At 60.2% G+C, this 18,744-nt stretch overlaps 1 protein-coding gene across 10 annotated transcripts in view; it reads right to left on the reverse strand.

The window, feature by feature from the left end:
- Rap1gap (RAP1 GTPase activating protein) overlaps window positions 1-18,744 on the reverse strand; it is a 56,477-nt gene that overhangs the window by 36,094 nt on the left and 1,639 nt on the right. For 4 of the 10 annotated variants that reach the window (XM_078025532.1, XM_078025530.1, XM_078025529.1 and 1 more), the window contains exons 1-2: window positions 6,264-6,388; window positions 4,414-4,449 (exon numbers count right to left, since the gene is read on the reverse strand). The exons of 1 other annotated variant lie outside the window; for it this stretch is intronic. In XM_078025532.1, coding sequence (XP_077881658.1) covers window positions 4,414-4,449; window positions 6,264-6,307 — 80 coding nt within the window. In that variant the 5' untranslated portion in view covers window positions 6,308-6,388. Of the gene's footprint in view, window positions 1-4,413; window positions 4,450-6,263; window positions 6,390-18,744 lie in introns of those variants that run through there. 5 more of the 10 variants (XM_078025534.1, XM_078025533.1, XM_078025531.1 and 2 more) reach the window with 3 other exon arrangements.

Raw genomic sequence — 18,744 nt, forward strand, 5'->3', positions numbered from 1 at the left:
CAGGCCACCGGCCCCTCGGCCTCAGTCCCCTCGGCCTTAACCCCGGGCGTAATGGCCCTGGCCCTAAGCGGTCAGGGAGCGCAGGAAGAAGCTTCCTGGGAGCTCATCACCCTCCTCCTGATCCCGCCCGACTCCCAGGTTTGGTTTCCTTGTCTATTTAGGGAGGGTCCCTGCCACCCGCCCCCATGTCACAGTGAGCAAACTGAGGCCCGCGGGAGGGACGTGCTGGCCAGGCTGAGCTCCCGAGGACAGGCACGAGGCTGGCTGATTTTCCACTCCCTCGCAATCCCCCGACCATGCCCGGCACACAGTAGGCGCTCAGTGGTTCCTCGTAGCTCAGTCAGGGACGACCCGCAGTCAGGAGCGGGTGCATCTCAGATCCAGGCCTCCTCTGCCCGCCTCAGCCCCAGGGACCAAATCCCAGCCCCTCTCAGAAGCGGCTGCGACGATGGCAGGCAGGAGCTCGGGCCGCATCCAGGCCTCTGTCCCCGGTGGGCCCCAGGCTCCGGCTGGGCCAGGGGGACAGGACAGGTGCTGCCCAGGGGTGGTGGCAGGTGTGGGCTCAGGAGGCAGCAGCCAGCTCCCTGGCCCGTGCCCGCTGGGTCCTGCCCACCAGATGCATAATAGATGAGGCCGCCCAGCGGGCTGAGCCTGCCTGGCATTTCAGAGCCACTAATGAGCCCGCCTCGTGCTGCCTGCTGCTGCACACAGGTCCCCAGGGCCACTGGCCGGGTGACTGCTGAGAGGAGCCACCTGAGGAGGGGCCACCCACCCAAGCCCCCCAGGCGGGCAGGCAGCCTCCAGGAGAGTGAGGGCAAAGGCCGGGACTCAGGTTGACCATGTGTTTGCCACTCACTGCCTGGGTGACCTGGGGCCAGCCACTTCCCTTCTCTGGGCCTCAGTTTCCTCATCTGTAAAATGGGGGTGCACAGTACTAGTCTCCACCAGGCTGGGGCCCGCTGCAGTGAAGCAATTGCCCAGGCCCTGGGACCCAGGAAGCTGACCACATGCAGGAACGACTGGGACTCCCGCTGTCAGGAGAGACACTCCCGTGGCTAGGCGGGCCCCTCAGTGGGACACGCTGGGCTGGGCAGGACTCCTGTTTGGGGGGCATTCAGATGCAGGACCGTTTCACTTTCCCCCTCTTCCCTTGCCCCCAACCCAGCCAGGTCCCATCGTTGGCAAGAGACAGAGAGCGCGCTGGGTTCAGGCCCAGCCCTGGCCAGCCGTGTGACTGGGCCGGGCCTCCACCTGTCCCACACCGACTCTGGCCTCTAGAACGGGGCCACAAGACCGACTTCCAGGACCGAGGTCACTCATGAGCGAACGAGGCCACCATAACAAGATGCCCAGCCCACTCCAGCACTAACCCTGGCCGAGGTCTTCCTCCCCCAGGGCCCCGGTCACGGTCAAAGTCAACTCTCCTATTCTGAGAGGTATTCCCAGAACCCCCTGCCCTGGGCCAGCCCACCTGACCACCTCCTACCCCTGCACCTCCTGTCCCCTTTGACTCCACCTCACATGCCCAGCCCCTTGCCGAATTCCTGGGTCGTTCAGGACCCAGTCACTCCCTGGCTCCCACCCTCCGCTGCGCCTCCTGCCTCTCCTGTTGGTCACCTCCTCAGAGCTCCAGGCCTGTGGACGTCCTGCTGATAAGGGTGGGGGTGGGGACTCCAGCCAAGGTCACATCTGACCTCAACCAGACCTCAGTCCCTTAGGATCCAAGCCCTGACTTAGAAAAAAAAAAAAAGATGAGGAAAATCCCGTCTCCTCCAGGAAGCCCTCCCAGCCTGCCGAGAACGTCCATTCTCTGGGTGCACTAGAGTCAACTCCACCTCGGGAAGCATTTACTGGACTGGGGAAGCTCGGAAAGACCTAGTGGGGGACACAGACCTGAGGAGAGCAGAGCCTGGCCGGCGGTCAGGGGACACACACCGGGAAGGGGGGTAGCACAAAGTAACTTCAGCAACCAGAGGGGCTCAGGGCCTGCTGCCGGCTTCAGGGTGACTGGGACACATTCAACTGCCCTGAAGTCACCTGGCGGAAAGGTCCAACTCCACAAACACCCGCTGAGCATCAAGGGGGGCTCAGAGAGGGGGAAGGACCTGGCCAAGGTCACACAGCGAGGACAAGGCACGGGCGGACCCCATCCGCATGTCAGAATTCAAAACCCACGCTCTGTCCTCTCCTCCAGGAACGAGCAGGGACGTGTCACTCCAGGAACGTGCGCTAATGTGTGACGGTGACCTTGGCCGACAGCAGGGAGGCCAGCTGAGGGGAGAACAAGGGACCAGGACAGGAGCGCTGGGGGGGGGTCGTGATTTGGGGGGACTCCAGGAAGTGGGGAAACTGCAGGAGGGGGGGCCTCGTGGGAGGAAGTAGGTCACGGGGGCGTGTCCTGGAGCCTTCTCTGACCCACCCCAGGCCACCAGGAGGTGAGAGCGTGGCCTGCCACACGCCCCTTGCCTGACGTGCGGCCTCTCCACAGATCTGAGACCTCGGAAGCCCTGAGCCAAGATAGACCTTTCCTCCTCTGTTTTTCTCAGGTATTCTGTCACAGCAACGGACAGCTGACCGCCACACCTGCCAGGGGAGGAGGCGGGGGGCAGGACCGTGGTGCTGCTGCTGACCTGGGCCGTGCTCCCATTGGCTGGGAACTCTGGGGACAGGAAACGTGAGTCCCTACCAGAAGGGACTGTGAATACCAGGAGACTATCATTGGTGGTCAAAATGGCCACCATTTACTGAGCAGGACCTAGATGCCAGGTACACAGGTGGGCCAAGCCACTGGCTTCCAGGGCCTGCAGCTTAGCACCTTGGACAGCAGCTCTCACAAGGAGGGTGCAGGGCAAGGCATCGTGGGTAATAAGCTTGCCCTGGGAATTCCAGATGCTGACTTCACAGATATTAACTGAGGCCCAGAGAGGGGAAGCGACTTGCCCAAAGACACACAGCTGGACAGTTACTATCAGTCCTGGGCCCTTGCTGCTAACTCTTGGTTCAGGGCTCCCCAGGGTGGACCTTCTGGTCCCATCTCCAAGTCTTCCTTCACGTCCATCTCTTGCTCAGACCCTCCCTGTGGCCTGGAAGCCTTGGGACAGAATGAGTGAGACTCAGGGCTCTGCACAGTTTGAAAGACCAAGGTTCAGGTCCCACGTCTGCTGCCACGTCACCTCGGGCAAGTCATTTTCCCCTCTGTGTGGCATCAGGGGTTGTAGACCCTCCCTGCCAGGTGTGTGGGGGGGTTGGGTGTGGCTCAGTGGTACAGTGCTTACCCAGCATGCACCAGGCGCTGGGCTGGATCCCCAGCACCACAGACAGAAAAATGGTGCAGAGATGATGCACAGGAAGGCCCGCAGCGCCCAGGAGGCCCTGACGGGGGCAGCTGAAGTCCTGCAATGGAAGGGGGCGCCTTCCTCGCCTCTGCAGCGCCCCTGCCACCCTGCCCCGGGCACAGCACACTGTCTCAAACTGACTGGGCATGGCAGCGGGAGAGAGAGCCCAGAGAGGGAGAGAAACCGGCCCCAGGTTGCACAGGGAGCATCAAAGGGAAATGAAAAGGCCACCCTGGAGCTCCGCCTGGACACGCCTGCTGTGTGTGGCCTCCCAGGGGACTGTGGGGGGCACCGATGCCAAATGGGAATCTTCGGCCAGACCTGCAAACCCCAGGATGCTCTCAGCAGGGCCAGGAAGCAGGACAGGAGCTAGTGGGGGTCCCTCCTATGGGGCAAAGTGGCAGCAGGAGCAGCTGGCTGGGCCGGAGGTGCCCACCTGCAGAGCATCCGGCCGGGCTGCAGTGAATCCTGGGGTGGGGCTGCTCCCCCAGCACAGCCTCTTGGTGTCGGAGAAGCTGCGGGTGCAGCTGCCTCCCTTCTTCCCTCCTCCAGAACAAGGGAATCCTCAGATGCAGGACGGGGTCTGAGGCCTGGGTACCGGGTGGCACTAGAGGGTTAGGGAGTTACTGGAAAAGCTAAGGGCACCCCCAGGCCAGCCAGGAGCCATCCTGAGGTGGGAAGGACTGAAGAGGAGGACAAGGAAGGATCCCTTTTAGTGAGGCCTACAACATGCCAGGCCTGGTTTGTTTGCTTGACTTTTACAGACTTGCCCTTGCAGAAACATCTTAACCCCCATTTCACAGATGAGACAACTGAGGCTCGGAGGGGCTCACGAATCACGGAAGGTCACACAGGCAGTGGCAGAACTAGATGGGAGCCTGATCTATCTGACTCCAAGGCTGAGCTGCACTACGGAGCACAAGGTGTGGGTACCAGGGGGAAGGTCTCCCAGTCCCGTGGCCTGAGAAGACGTCTGGAGGGTCAGCGGATCTGGCCTGGCTTTATGGGGACATGAGTGGATTGGGGTTTCCCCAGGAGTCAGACAGCCCAGACCCTCCTGAAGGTCCCCAGTACTCACCACACGCTCCGGCAAGGGGAGAAGGACTTGTCCACCCTGAAACACAGCAAGTGGGACAGCTGTGAGGGGCCGTCCCCGTCACCAGCCTTGCCCTGCACACCAGGCCCAGCTCATGCCACCCTGCCCACCGGGACCAGAGGAGGTTGTGCTTCTGAGAGTGTCCCTGCTGTCACCATCTCCCTTGGGCCGTTTAGGGACATGGGCAGGTGTGGGGGTCACAGAGTGAGGAAAAGAGGCAGGGGCAGCTAGGGTAGCCCCGGGACAGGAAGGTGACTAGGACAGGTTGGAGGCCAAGCTGGGGTGTGGGGGAGGGGCAGGGCGAGCTTAGAGCATCTCAGACGGCTCAGAACCGACCTGAGCAGGCAGGAAGGTGGCCACGCCTGCTCCAGGCCACTGCGGCCTGCGTCCCTCTGCTGATTTTTACAACCTTATGCTGTTACACTGACCTTCAGTGACTCACTGACCTTTCTGAACCTGCGTTTTCTTCCTCATCTCTACCCAGGGACAGTGCGGGAGGACCTCCCTCCCCTCCCCTCCTCCGACACACCCGACCCGCGAGAGTTCAGGGGCACCTAAGGCTCTGTTTTCCCAAGCCCCGTGGGTCCAGCCACCAGGAGAGTGTGTCTCCCAGACTCTGGTCCCCATTCCTTCTAAGGGCACCTTGGGCTTGGGGGGATGGGGCTGGAGGGACCGCCCTCCTGACCAGCTGGGGGCCCAGGGGTTGGGCAGCTGTTGAGACAACAAACAACTCTTGCCTTCTACCCCGAGGCAACAGGGGAATGGAAAGGGAGCCCCAGACCGGACTCCTCCAGCTGGGGGGTGTCTTCTGCGGACGCAGGATTGGGGGCTCCAGGGGGCAGATAATGTGGAGAGCGAACTGTGCTGCGGGGGGGGTGAGGCCACAGAGGCCAGGACTCATCCAGGGTCACTCACACCCCCTGGGCTGCCCCTCTGCGTCTGCGGACCAGGATGCTTGGAGGCCCAGCCCAGCCTCCTCTCTCCACCTGAGAGGGAGCGCGGTCCCGGAGAGGGAGCCCACAGCCCCACGCTCAGCCGGGCCCCTGGAGGCTAAGCTACCAGGGTGGGGAGACACTTGACTCAATCCCACAGCCAGAGGTCCAGCTGGGTCCCAGTGGCATTCCTGCAGGGGCCCAGAGTACTCCACACCAGGAGCCAGGGCCTGGCCAAGGTCACACAGCCCCTCGGCTGGCTGGGGAGGTTCTCCGGGCCCAGTCTGTGTAGCCCTCTTCCTTCCAATTTGCTAACTTTCTGCCCGAGGCAAGCATTCCCCCATCCCACCTCTGCACCCCACTGAGGTGAGCCCTCAGAGTCAGGAGGGGTAGTGACCCCAAGGTGGCCTAGCTGCCACTCGTCTCCCTGGCAGTCCTCCAGGCCCAGGCGGCAAGCAGCCCTGGGGAAAGGGGGTGTCCCAGGACCAGGGGGCTGAGTCGGGGTGCACAGGTGCGCGGGGTGGGCCGCTGTAGATGGCTTCTGGATGTCCCGCAGCTGGAGGCAGAGTGGGAGCCCCAGCTGGCGTCGCCCTGGCTGACGGCCACCCCACAGACCTGTGCGTGCACCCAGACGTGCGAGCGCACACGCACACACCCAGGCTCAGCCTGGGTCCCCACTCGTCCCACTGGCACCCTGCGATCCGAGGCCGCCTCTACACTCGCGTCCCACTGTGCGCGCGGACACGCACCGGAACACGCGCGCAAACACCCGCGCTCACCAACACAGCGAGCGGTGCGCGCACCCGGCGCCCCGCACACGCGAGCGCACGCTCAGCCCCAGGACGCCCGGCCCCGCCGGGACCCAGGCGCGGCCCGCAGCGCGCGGCCCCGCGCACCTACCCGCCGTAGGCGCCGAAGGTGAAGCTGCGCTTGCGGCCGCTCATGGTGCCGCCGCCGCCGCCGCCGCCGCCGCCCGCCCCTCCGCGCCGGTCACCTTGGCAACGGCGCCCCGCCCCGCGCAGCCCCGGGCCGTCCGCGCCCCCGCCGCCGCGGTCCAGCTGCCCGGCCGCGGGCGCAGAAAGGGCCGCTTGTTTGCGCCGCCCTTAGCCGCCGGCGGGGTGCGCGGGGCTTTCCGAGACGGTGGCCGCCACCCCTCGCCACCGGGGCCAGCGCCCAGCCGACAGAGGGACACCGGCTGCGGGCCCTCTTGGGTCCCCTCTGGAGGCCACCGCGCTCTGTGGGCGGGCCGGACCCCGTCATTCGGAGGGGACAGTCACAGCGGGCCCAGCAAGAACTCGGTATCCAGCGTGAAAAGTGGTCTGCCCCGTGGGCAGATGCCGCGAATTTCTCATCTGTCACGTGGGCCTGATCCGCCTGCCTCCTAGGGTCCTTGCTATGAGGTGCCGAGTTAAGGCACCGACAGTGACACACAGCCAAGGCCGAGTGCCGCACCCGGGTCAGACAGGCTCTTCAGGTCTAGAATCAGCGAAGGAGGGAAAGGAAGTAGCCCTTCTGTTGCCCACCTCATCCCCTCCTTAAGAACCCCCGGGCCCTGGTGACAAGGAGGAGCAGAGGGGAACAGTGCAGACGCCCCACTTCTCTTGAAAATTCTTCTAGCCCAGGTCCCCATCCAACCTTTGGAAGCAGAACTGAGCTGGTCCTGAAAACCCGCGGGCATTTGTGCATTCATTCAACAAACACAAGAGCTGTGCTCCCATCCGAGTGGAGATGGGTCAGCTGACACGGGGACAGCAGCCCTGCCCTCAGGACTTTCCAACCCCACCAGCAAAAGCTCTCCCATAGAGGGCGGTTTCTAGGTCCTTGAGGGTTTCCATGGGGCTTTCTGTTTAAAGAACCTGGAGGGAAGGGCAGTGGGGGTGAGGGAGGAAGAGTGAGAGGGTCCCAGGGGCAGGGCCTGGGCCTGGTTAGCACCGTCTTCCCCTGGGAAACGACAGTTGTGGGGACAGGGCTCCACAGTCTTCCTGGCCCAGGCAGGGGCAGGCAGCTCTGCCAGACCTGGGGATCTGCTGCAGCCCCCTCCTGCTCCCACCATGACCGGTGCACTCTGGGGGGTAAGGAGCCCTCTCCGGGGTTCCTCACCTCTAGACCCACCGGCCTCAGCTTTCAGCCTTCAGAGGAGCATCCGGCTTCCCCTTGTCAGGGTGCTCTGGAGCCAGCGCTGGGCCAGGCTGCAGACTGGGGGTGGGGCAGAACCCTGCAGTGGGAAGCCCCCTCGGCGCAGGGCGGTCAGGGGGCCTCCTGAGAGGCTCTGGGAGCCCCAGGTTCACCTGAGGCTGAGGAAGTCCCTCCTTCTTTCCTTCCCAAGTGGAAGCTGCAGAGGCTTCCAGAGAGGGGCTGGGTGGGGTGCAAGAGGATCCAGAGCCAGGCCTGGGTTCTGGGGGTGCACACAGTGCTAGGCCTGGGGCCCAAGCCTCCAGCCCCATGTGGGCCGCTGCACCCCCGTGCACATGGCCACAGCCTCGCCAGGCTCGCTTCAGAGCGAGTGACTCCCGAGTGGACTCTGCAGGCCCAGCTGGCAGGGAGGCCAAGGAGCCCCAACATGCCAAGCTTCCCAGCCAGGCCTGGCCCCTGGGAGGCCCCACTGGTGCTGGGACAGTGGGCCCTTGAGAGGGGCCAAGGGGGCCGCAGGGTTCCCACCGAGGACAAAGAGCCCAGTGTGGACTCCAGCCTCTGGGTTGTGGCCAGCACAGCTGCCTCCTTGGCAAGGGTGGGGGTGGGGTGGTTAATGGGGGTCACGTTCCCTCAGCCAGAGATGCACAGGACACTTCCTGGCCAAGTCCTGGCCCCTCCGATGGCAGCAGAATTTAAATGTGCCTCCCCAACCTGCAAGACCCCTCCAAGAATCTACCCTCCTCCTCACAGCACATGAGCCCCGAGACCAAAAGCCAAGGATGAGGGAGAGAGGTGGGCGCTACCTCCTCATCCTCGTGAACCCTTGCATGTTCAAACCCCAGTGCTCCCACTTGTCAGCTGTGTGACCCGGGAAAGTTACTTAATCTTTCTGTGCCTCAGTTTCTTCATCTGCAAAGTAGGTTCGAGGATGAAAATACCTGCTTCTAAGGGTTTTGCCAAGTATTAAATTAATTGTGAATCAGAAAGCACTGAGAATCGTATCTGGCATGTGCTGGTTAAGACGTTTGCCGCAGCAACATTGGTGTTGGGCTTAACTTATGAAATTGCCATTTCTGTAAGGCTAGCAGAGGTTTATTAATAAGAATTCCAAAACAAACTTAATGGCCATCCAGAGGCACCTTGATAAATAAATTAAGTTCCATTTACACCGGACAGAATCCTGCAGATGATGGAAAGAATTGGGCAGATCTATGTGCGTGCAAGTGGAGCCACCTCCAAGACAGACAAACGGATAAACAGGCTTGTGCACCACACAGACACACACGCACAGGGGCTGCTTACTAAGGGACCTGCCCTGGGGCAGACTGTGGTGCTTCCTGGCTTTGTGACCACAAACACATTATTTCACACCCACCGACGTGGATGTTTGCAGACTGGCACTGGGAAGTCGTTGCCATCGCTGGGGGTGAGGCGCACGCAGCCCCCTTCTGCCTTGACTCCCCCTGGAGCCGGCTGCCCTCCAGGGTCCCGGCCTTCCTCGAGAAGTTAGCTCCCCTTCTCCGCCTCCTGGATTTGTTCAGGTTCTTCAGCCACGTGCCCAGCCGTGTGAGGACGAGGGGGGGCGGAGGGGTGCAGGGCTGCAGAGCTCCCTTCTGAAGTTCACCCCACCTTGAACTCCGACTTCCACCCACTTGCCTCCAGCTCCCCCTTCCCAGCTCTTGGCAGCTGAAAGGCAAGGGCAGAGGGAGGGGCAGCCAGGGGAGGTTGTGAGGCCTGGGCTCCAGATGGGATTGCCAGGGTCCCCAAGCGCTTCCTCCCCTGAGAGTCATTCTCATTCAGGATATCTGCCTGGCCAGGAGACGGGCAGCCCTGGGCTCCCTGCGCTGGTCCAATCGCTCCTGTGTGGCTCTGCATTCATCAGGGTTCCTCAGTTTGCTCCTCTCCTAACCGCCCACCCTCTCTGTGCCGGGTTAAAGAGAACGGAAGCCAGTGCCACCCTGGGAGAACTCCGCCAGCTCCCGAAGCTTCATTATCCTTCCTTAGCAGGGGCCTTTCCAGCCAAGCCACACCCACCAATCCGGGGACTGCAAACCCTGAACTCCTGGAGAAGTGGGGGGGGGTCCCCACAGGCACTAGAAAGGAGGGAGGAGTCGGTGTGGCTTGGCTCACACCCTGTCCCCAAGCAGCCAGCTGCCCCGGAGCAGTTCCTACCCCAGCCATTCCCTGCTGTGGCAATGAGATCTGTACCCCACTCAGTGGTTCCTGAGATCCCTGCCTATTTAGGAACCAGGACAATCTGGCTGGTCAGAATGACCACAGTAAATGTCCCCACTCAGACCCCCACCCCTGAGCCTGTATCTCTGGTCTCCACACAAACTGTGTGCCTCAAGTCCTTCTGGAGATCAGGGCATGCACTATGCACTCATTTCTCTCTTTCCCCTTCCTTCTATCACCCAGTAAATACATATTGAACACTTGCTGTGTGCACGGTATTTCCTCTTGCTCAGAGAATGAGCAAGACAGACAAAGTCTCTGGTGGACCCGTGTGCACAGCTGCATGAAAACTTTCCAGAGTCACAAATGCCCTTGGCCCTGGTACCATGCATATGCATAGGGACATCTACCTCGTGCCTGGAGACAGCAGTAAAATCAAAGGTATGTGCATATGCTCACATGAATGTCAGCCCTCACGCTGCAAACTCGCATGCACACACATGTGCAAAGGTCTCATGGAGGTATGCCCACAGGTCCCAAGTCAGTGTGTGACCAGGGCTGAGTTTGCACACGCACATGAGCACACACTGAGGACCACAGATCCATGCACAGAAATCACAGATCCTTATCCTTACTGAGATCGTATTATTTTCATACAAGAGGACGCAGTGCACACATTTACTCACATCACACACACAGAGCACCCAGCTAATGACTGTGAGGAAATGAAGCAGGAGATGGCTGGGATGTAGCTCAGTAAAGCGCTTGCCCAGCATGCATGAAGCCCTGGGTCCCATAACGGAAGGAAGGAAGGAAGGAAGGGAGGGAGGGAGGGAAGGAAACAAAGTAGGAGAGGATGGCTCTTCGTAGATCCGAGGGGTATACAGTCACCATATCCCCAAGAGAGCAAGGAGAGGCCAAGGCCACCCTCACATGGCACAGCCTGGGATCTAGCCAGCCTCCCTCTGCTGCCTTCCTTTTTCAGGGGCAGGTGGGCAAAGCAGGGAGGGACAAGGCTGGGCTTGATATCCAGAGTTCCACCCAGGGCAGCCGGCTTGACTGAGCCCTGGTCAGGGGTCAGGAGTCGTGGGTATGGCCCCGGGTTCCATCGGCCACTTGCTATGTTTCCTAGTGAAATCTGCTTCCCACTTCTGGTCTCTGCTGGTCATCTGTTAGATGGGGGCAGGGGACAGTCCCTTAACATACCCCTCCCAGTCAGCCAGCCAGCCTGGGACTCTGTGAGCCCTTCGCCATCCATAAAACCCTGGCCCTGGGGCTGTGGCTGTGACTCAGTGGCAGAGCACTTGCTTAGCATGTGTGAGGCCCTGGCTTTGATCCCCAGCACCACATAAAATTTTAAAAATAAATAAAGGTACTGTGTCCATCTACAACCAAAACAATATTTATTAAAAACAAAACAAACAAAAAAAAAACCCACCGTGGCCTTGGCAGTGACTCTCAATTTGGGGGTGGATTCTGCCCCCTAAAGGACATTACAGGAATATATGAAGGTGGTTTTGCCCTCAGCAACTACTTGGGGTCACCACTGTCATTCAGAGGGTGGAAATGAGCAAGCTATGCCAGGGACAGTCTGGCTCGAGGAAGGCTTGTGTATCCATGGCCCTTCATGTGGGTTAACAGCCTGGGTAGATCATTCTAGAACTTAGCTCATGGTTTGCGTGAGTATTTTTCTGTTGTGGCTCTAATCCATAATAAAATTTTCAGAGATACAAGTACTTCAGCTGCTCTGAACTAGAGGTCAGGTAGGTGGGTGGTGAGTTCACGCTCCTGAGCGGAAACGTGTGTTTTTGCAATAGGTAAAAGCGTTTGGTTTTCATTTTTCTATCCTTTGAAGTAGCCATGCCAGAGCATCCATCTAGGCGAGAAGGCGGCTTTGTGCCTTTTTTAGGGGAGTATATCGTTGGTTTTTGAAGTTAGGTGGGTGGGTAGGCTTATTACAAAAGAATATTATTACAGGAAAATAAAGAAGGTTTTTCAAAACAGTCTCACACGAGCCTAGAGTCCGCCGCGGTCCCTGGCGCCCTCCACTGGCCAAAACAGGAACTGCAGCCCAGAGCCGGACCAGCTCCAGGACCAGGGACAGCGCCCCGGGGCTGCGCCCCGAGACTCTCGCCCTGAAGAGTGGGGACCCGGAGCCGCCCCGCGTCTCGGCCGCAAGCTCGCTCCCGACCCCCGCTCCCTCACCCCTCCCCTCGCGCGGAGGCGGCTCCCAAGCCCGCACCAACCGCCGCGCCTCTCCCGGCCCACAATGGCACACCTGCGAGCCACAATGGCGGCACCTGTGCCACCGCCCACGGTGTTCCCTCCGCTCCCTCTGCCACCCGCCCTGAGCTCCTCGGTGCACGGATCACAGAGCCTCATCCACGCCCTGGGACCTCTGCGGTCCTCACAACAGCCCGATGAGGCAGGTCTGTCTGTCTGCCAGGCCTGATGGGGAAACCGAGGCTGGCAAACTGCAGCTCCCGCTCTGGAGCTGCTCCTGGACACCTCGGTCCCCGTGGAGCACATCCCGGTCCACCACCAACAGCCGACTACTAGCTTCCGACGACGCCCTGTGCCCAGCACGTCCCCCATGAAAATTAGGTCCAACCATCTTCCTCATTTCACAGATGAGGAAACAGAGGTGCCCAGGGGCTTCCCCAGAGGCTGGTGGAAATAGCAGTGGCTGTAAAGACCTCTGCGGCTCTCACTCTGCTCTGAGTCAGGGACACTGCTGCCAAGAAGAAAGTGTCAGACACCCACATGGCCCTGCCCCGGCCGCTCTGCCCTGGTATCTGCAGAGGTCAGAAGGCTCCCTGACCTCAGGGCTGGGGTGGGGTGGGGTGGGACCTCACACCCTCCCAAGGCACCTTCCTGAGATGCAGAGTGGGAAACGCAGAGAGGGACACTTCTGCTTGGCCAAAGCCCTGCCCTCCAGGAACCAGGGTGCCGAAGGCATAATCCCACAGGCTGGTCCCAAGGCCTGGACACCGCAGGGCGGAGTGGGCAGGGGCAGGGGCACAGGAACAGGCGCATCAAGAGTGGGGCTCGGTGCCCACAGTGGAACATGGGGAACGCTGGCTCTAGCTGGTGGCTGCGGGTGAGCGCTGACAGAGCGGAGCTCACACAGCGCAGCACTGCGCCTTGCGCCCTCAGAGGCCTGCGTCGCGGTGGGTATTGAAGCTGTGGCCAGCAGGGTCTTCTCCATGGGCACAGAGCTCAGGAACCCCGGCTGCATCATGCCCCCACCCCCGCCATTTCTCCCCAGGGTAAACCAGGTGCGCCTGGGCAAGCAGGAGAGGCAGAGAAAGAGGTCACAAATGCCAGTCTGGCTGGATGGAGGATGAGAGAAGGGAGAGGCAGCCATTGCTGGTGGGTGTCTGGGGATTCCCTGCCTGGTGGCCTCACCTCTGACCCTCCGCCCCGTCAGGCCCAGGGCCTCATCACAAGCCCTCCACCAGTGCCCTAGGCCGGCTGTTGGGAGCCCAGCTCCACCTGGCTCACAGCGTGCTTGCAGGCAGATCCCTACTCCTGTGGGGCCCCGGTTTCCTTCTCTCCAGCCCGAGGGCTCTCCAAGGGCCCTTCCTGCTCTGATTTTCGTGGGCAGCCCAGCCCGTGTGGGCAAGCAGGGGGGAAGCCTCTCAGGAAGGGGCAGGGGTGCAGCTCAAACTCCTACCCCTGGGACCCAGCAGCCTGGGCTGGGATGGGGAAGAGGATGAAGGAGGAGGTTTGGAGAGGTTCCCACTGACCCTGGCCTCTCCCAGCCGGCGCTGTCTGTGCGAACTCCCAGCTCCGAAACCCGAGAAATCCTCCGCATCCGAGCTGGAGAGGAGCCCACGGAGATCAGCTGGTCCAACCTCCTCATTTTACAGATAATAATTATTATGATTATGCCTGATGGTAGCAATTCACAAAGGGCTTTTCTGGGTTGTACCAGAGCCCAGGGGGCTGGCAGGACTCCTCTCCGAGATGCTATTCTCCCTTCCCCCATTCTGTGGCTGAGAAAACTGAGGTCCAGAGAGGCGGGGCAGTGGGCCTGGGGGCACACAGCTGACATGGATACTGGACTCCAAATCCACGGCTCTTCCCCTGAGCCATGGCACCGCCCTGGGCCCGTAGGATGTGGCTCTGGGGCTTCACCGCACCTCAGAGTGCTGCTGGTTCTGAGGTCTGGGGGGGCAGGGCAGGTATCAGAAGAGGTTCTGGGATGCCCAGTGATGCCCACCTTCCTCCCTGTCGTGGGAACACCCCCTCCTCCATGCTGGCAGTGACAGGTTGATGGGCAGAACTGAAGGAAAGATCCCCAGATTTCCTGGGGCAGCCTTGTCCCCAGGGCCACAGCCCCACCCGGAACTGCTTCCACCCCCTAGGCCCTTCCCCTCCTCATCTCATTGCACACTGGTGCAGGGAAGTGGTTAAAAGTGAATCCAACAGCCTTCATTCAAAACTCAGCCCCAGTCTCTCACCAGCTGGGTGACCTTGGACAGGCTATTAACCTCTCTGAGCTTCTCATGGTTGCTAATAACAGTTGCTCTGGGGAGTAAATGGGAGGGGTCCACACATAGTGCCCGCCACAGGCCCGGCACACTCGAGCAGTGCTCGGTTCACGCCCCATCTGGGCTCTGGCGCTCAGCCTAGCGCTGCTGCTGCTTCTCCCCACACCAGAATCCTCCCGGGATCCCTGAGCGCCCAGGGCAGGGAGCAGAGCCCAGGCTTCTCTGCCCTTCAGAGGCCCCCTCTCCAGCCAAGGAGGGCTGCGGGCCTGGAGCCTGGGACAGGAGGGGACTCTGTCCTGGGGCTCCGCCCAGCCCTGTCTCTGGGGGCCGGAAGCCCTGGAGAGGGCAGCCCTGAAGGTGGGCCTGTGCACCTGGGCAAACTGTCACCTCCGGCAGAGGCAGGTGAGAACAGGGCAAGGCTCAAACCGCCTACCCAGAGTCTAGAGAGGTGGCCTCCTGAGCCTGCCACCTGGGCTGGCATGAGGGTCTGCGGCCGTCTTTGGGGTATGTGGCCTCTTTCTGGACCTCCGAGGCCAGGGAAGAGGTGGCAGCCAGGTGGCATCCGCCAGCACCTGGCACTGTCCAGAGACGAGAGCTGCCCCCGCAGGGCCAGCCCCGAGCTCCTCGGCAGAGAGAAGTCCCCCAGGTCCCCTGTAACCCGGCTCAGGAGTGGAGCCTGGAGAGGGCTGTCCTCGAGCTGAGTCGGCCTCTCTCCCTCACACACTCGGGCCCAGGGCTCAAGGGCCACCCCCACCTTTCCCTCTGCTTCCTCCAGCAACCTGGCCACAGACGCGCGTGGCTCCTGTGGCCTGGAGGAGGCCACGGCCTCTCCAGTGCTCAGGTGTCTGCTCCTCACCCACTGTCCCCCTGCGGTCTGCCAGCAGTCCCAAACTCTCAGGGGAGCCCCAGGAGCAGTGAGCAAGAAACGTCTTGATTACCCCAGAGACGCAACGCACCCGAGGACCGCGCAGCACCACCACCAGCTCGGCTCACTGGAGTTGCTGCAAGAGCCAGTCCTCCACCCCCGGCACAGAGGCCAGGAGGCCACGGAGACTGGGCCATTGCCCCCCGCTAGAGGGGCAGGGCCAGGGAGGAGCACGAGGGCCTGACTTGCTGTGTAGACCATAGGGCTGGGTCTTGGCTCAGAGCAACTTGTTCCCTGGTGGGAACATCACAGATGGAAGATGCTGGAGCCCTCTCCCTTGCACACTCAGGGAAGAGGAGGCCCAGGGAGATGGGCGATGTGGCCTTATTTACCCAACAGAGGTCGGGCCCAGGACTGAGCAGGTTGATTCCTCATTCCTGGCTAGTGGGCCTGACAGGTACCCACGGTCCACCTGCAGAGAACAGATGGTCCCTCTGATGGATCCCTCACTGACTCCCAGGGAAACGCCAACTACTTCGCCTAGTATTCAAGGCCTGGACACTCACACCTTTCACTAAGACCACACCAGTGTCCTGACGGCCACCTCCCAGTCTATGCCCAAGCCAGAGCTGGTCACACCACCAGGAATGCTTTCATGTCTCTCCATGGAACGCACAGTCCTACCAATGACCACATACCATTTATTGAACACCTACTATGTGCCCGTGACTCCTCGGGGGATAAATAACCCCACTGCCAACCACCTTGGAAACGTGAAGTCATGGAAAAAATTCTCATTACCCCAAAACATTGATGAAAAGACTTATTTTTTTTTCTTGCTATAAATAAATTTTTGAAGTTTTTTAAAAAAGATTTTTCTCCAGATTTTCCTGGTGTTTGTTTGGCCTTCTGTGCACTCTTGTGTTTTTCTCGGGGTACAGCTCTGGGTTTTTTTAAAGCAGTTCCTATGTCTGACCTCACAAACAACACTCCCAGGTAGACAGGCAAATAAGAGCTCATCAGCCCTCCATCCCCGATCTGTGGTGAGGGTATGAGGCTCAAGACAGCAGGTCACTTGTTCAAAGTCACACGGCAAAAACTGCATTTTTTTTTTTTTTTTGAGACAGAATCCAAACTCATGGGCTCAAGTGATCCTCCCATCGCAGCCTCCCAAGTAGCTGGGACTACAGGTGTGCACCACCAGGCCTGATTTGGACTTGGATTCCTGATGTCTCCTAGCCCATTAAGACTGGACCAAAAACCCACAATGAGTTGGGTACTAACTGATCTTGGGTACTGACCTATGTTAGTCTTTTTTTTTGTATTGGGGATTGAACTTGGGGGGCGCTACCCACTGAGCCACATCCCCAGGCCTTTTTATATTTTATTTAGAGACAGGGTCTTACAAAGTTGCTTAGGGCCTTGCTAAGTTGCTGAAGCTGGCTTTGAACTCATGATCCTCCTGCCTTGGCCTCCAGAGTCGCTGGGATTACAGGTATGTGCCACCATGCCCAGCTCCAAATAATCTTTTTAAACCTTAAAAAAAAAAAACCCATCATGTAGGTACCATGATCCCTACTCTACAGACAAAAGAAACAGAGGCTCAGGGAGAGGAGCAACTTGCCCAAGTTGCACAGTTCGTCAGCGGCCAAGTTAAAAAGAACTCGGTTCTGCCTCCTCCCAAAGGGGACCCAAGAAAGGATGGTCTCGTGTTGGCAGAGATATTACTGGCAGCGTGAGCCTCTCTTCATCTGAGACATGGCACAGTGACACATACCACGCAGGCTATGGTAGGGGCCAATGAACGCCACAGCTCCGGTGTCCCCAGTGCCAGTCACAGTCTCTGGGACATACTACATGATCATTAAATGCAGAGTGAAGTGTGCAGGCGAGGCCCCCAGCATGGCCAGCACACTACAGGCAGATAGATCTTATGTTGCTTCCTTTCTTCCTGTAGGCTGGTTATCCCAGTGGGACCCCTGTTTTGGGGTGTCCCCCAGCCGCTTCTTTCCTCCTCTCTGAGTCATGCTTACAAATGCCAGTCTTTAGCCCTAAAAATAGAGCACATTTTGAAGGATAAAAATACCCACAGATGTAAACTACAACTGCAGGCCCTGGCCTTGGGTTCCCCTCTTCCTGGGGTTCATTCACTCTAGGGGGCTTTCCTGGAAGTCCCAGGCCTGGCCGCCCTGCCTGACCTAGCGGGGACCGAGAGTTTCCAGTCTGCAGGAAGTCCTCGGCCATGTCCCATGCGGTGCTGCTGCTCGCTCACCTGAGCCAAAATTCCTTTCCGTTTTGGCTCGGGGCTGACACCTCACACCTCTGACTTGCCTCCCTCCCCAGCTGGACCAAGCTGCCTCCCAGAGCTGGAGCTGGGCCCAGAGAGGGAAAATGATTGGCTCAGGCCACACAGCCAATAAGTCAGGGCCAGGCTTGGACCGAGACTCAGCACACTGGCCAGCCTAGGGTGAGGGCCCAAGTGAGCGTGGAGGGGCCCAGGGTCCCTCACCGTCCCTGCTTGGCAGCAGCTCTGCTGTGTGATGAGGTGAGCAGATCCCCCCATTCACACCAGCTGGTCCCCAACCTTGCTGGGAGGGTAGAACGGAAGCCAGGACGTGGTCAGGTGGCTGCAAAGGAAAGGAACCCCAGGACTGCATGGAGCCTGGGGGCTGGGAGTGTCCTGTCTTGGGAGGGACCCCTGCACTGGCCTCTTCATGGACAGGCGGTGGGGAGGGCAGGAGAGAAGGGGCTATTGAGGGAGAATCACCCTCAGGGCAGCCAAGCCGGATTCACATAAAGCACCACAGAGGATGGAGGTGAGGCTCTGCTGGGGTGTTCAGAGGGGCCATGAGGTATTCACATCCCACACGCAGGAAGCTGACGTAATGCACGCATGTGTGCACCCATGGTGGCCTGGGTGTAGGTGGGTGCAGGAGCATGTCTGCCAGGTTCATTTTTTAGGGCGTGGGGCTTCCTCGTGTTCTTCCTGCGTGTGCATCTATCACGCCTGCGTAGTGGGGGAGGCCAAAGAAGCGAGAGCCACGGGGTGAGGGCTCCCAGGGCCCTCTTCCTCTTGCTGTCAACCACCCCGGCCGCGTGCACACGGGCTGGGGGGCGCGTCTCTGGTGTGCGAGGGGTCGGGCAGGCGGCGGGGGTCTTGGCCCGGGTGCGTCTGTGTGTCCCTGTGTCTGGGTCTCGGGGTATTTGTGAGTCAAACCGTGTTTGCGTCTGTGTCCAGTCTGTGCGGGTCTCCGGCTGTCGTGTGCAGCGTGTGTGGCTGCTCAGCCACCTCTGACAGCCAGGACAAAGGCTCCGCAGACAGGCAGGTGGCGAGGAAGACAGAGGTCCTCCCAGCTTGGGATCTTGACAGCTGGTCAGGGGCAGGAGGTGGCGGGCAGAGGCTCAGGGCTCCCTCGCTCCACGTCTGCAGGGGCCTCTGAGTCTGGAGTAAGAGACCTTGAGGCCAGAAGGAGACCTGTAGCTCTCTAGAGGAGAATCCTCCTGAGCCCTGGGTGAAGGGTGGTGCCTCCTGAGACCCCTGCCAGGCAGGGACTTGGCCAGGAGGGAAGGAAAAGGGCTTTGCCCAGAAGGCAGTGATCTGGGAAGGGCCCAGGGTGGGACTTCACCATGGCTATGGGAGGGGACAGCAAAACAAGCACAGCTTCCAAACCTTCCGGCCAAGCCAGTCCATTTCCCCACCTCCTTCCAGAGG

The sequence above is a fragment of the Ictidomys tridecemlineatus genome, chromosome 11, assembly GCF_052094955.1.
Source record: "Ictidomys tridecemlineatus isolate mIctTri1 chromosome 11, mIctTri1.hap1, whole genome shotgun sequence".
Taxonomy (NCBI): domain Eukaryota; kingdom Metazoa; phylum Chordata; class Mammalia; order Rodentia; family Sciuridae; genus Ictidomys; species Ictidomys tridecemlineatus.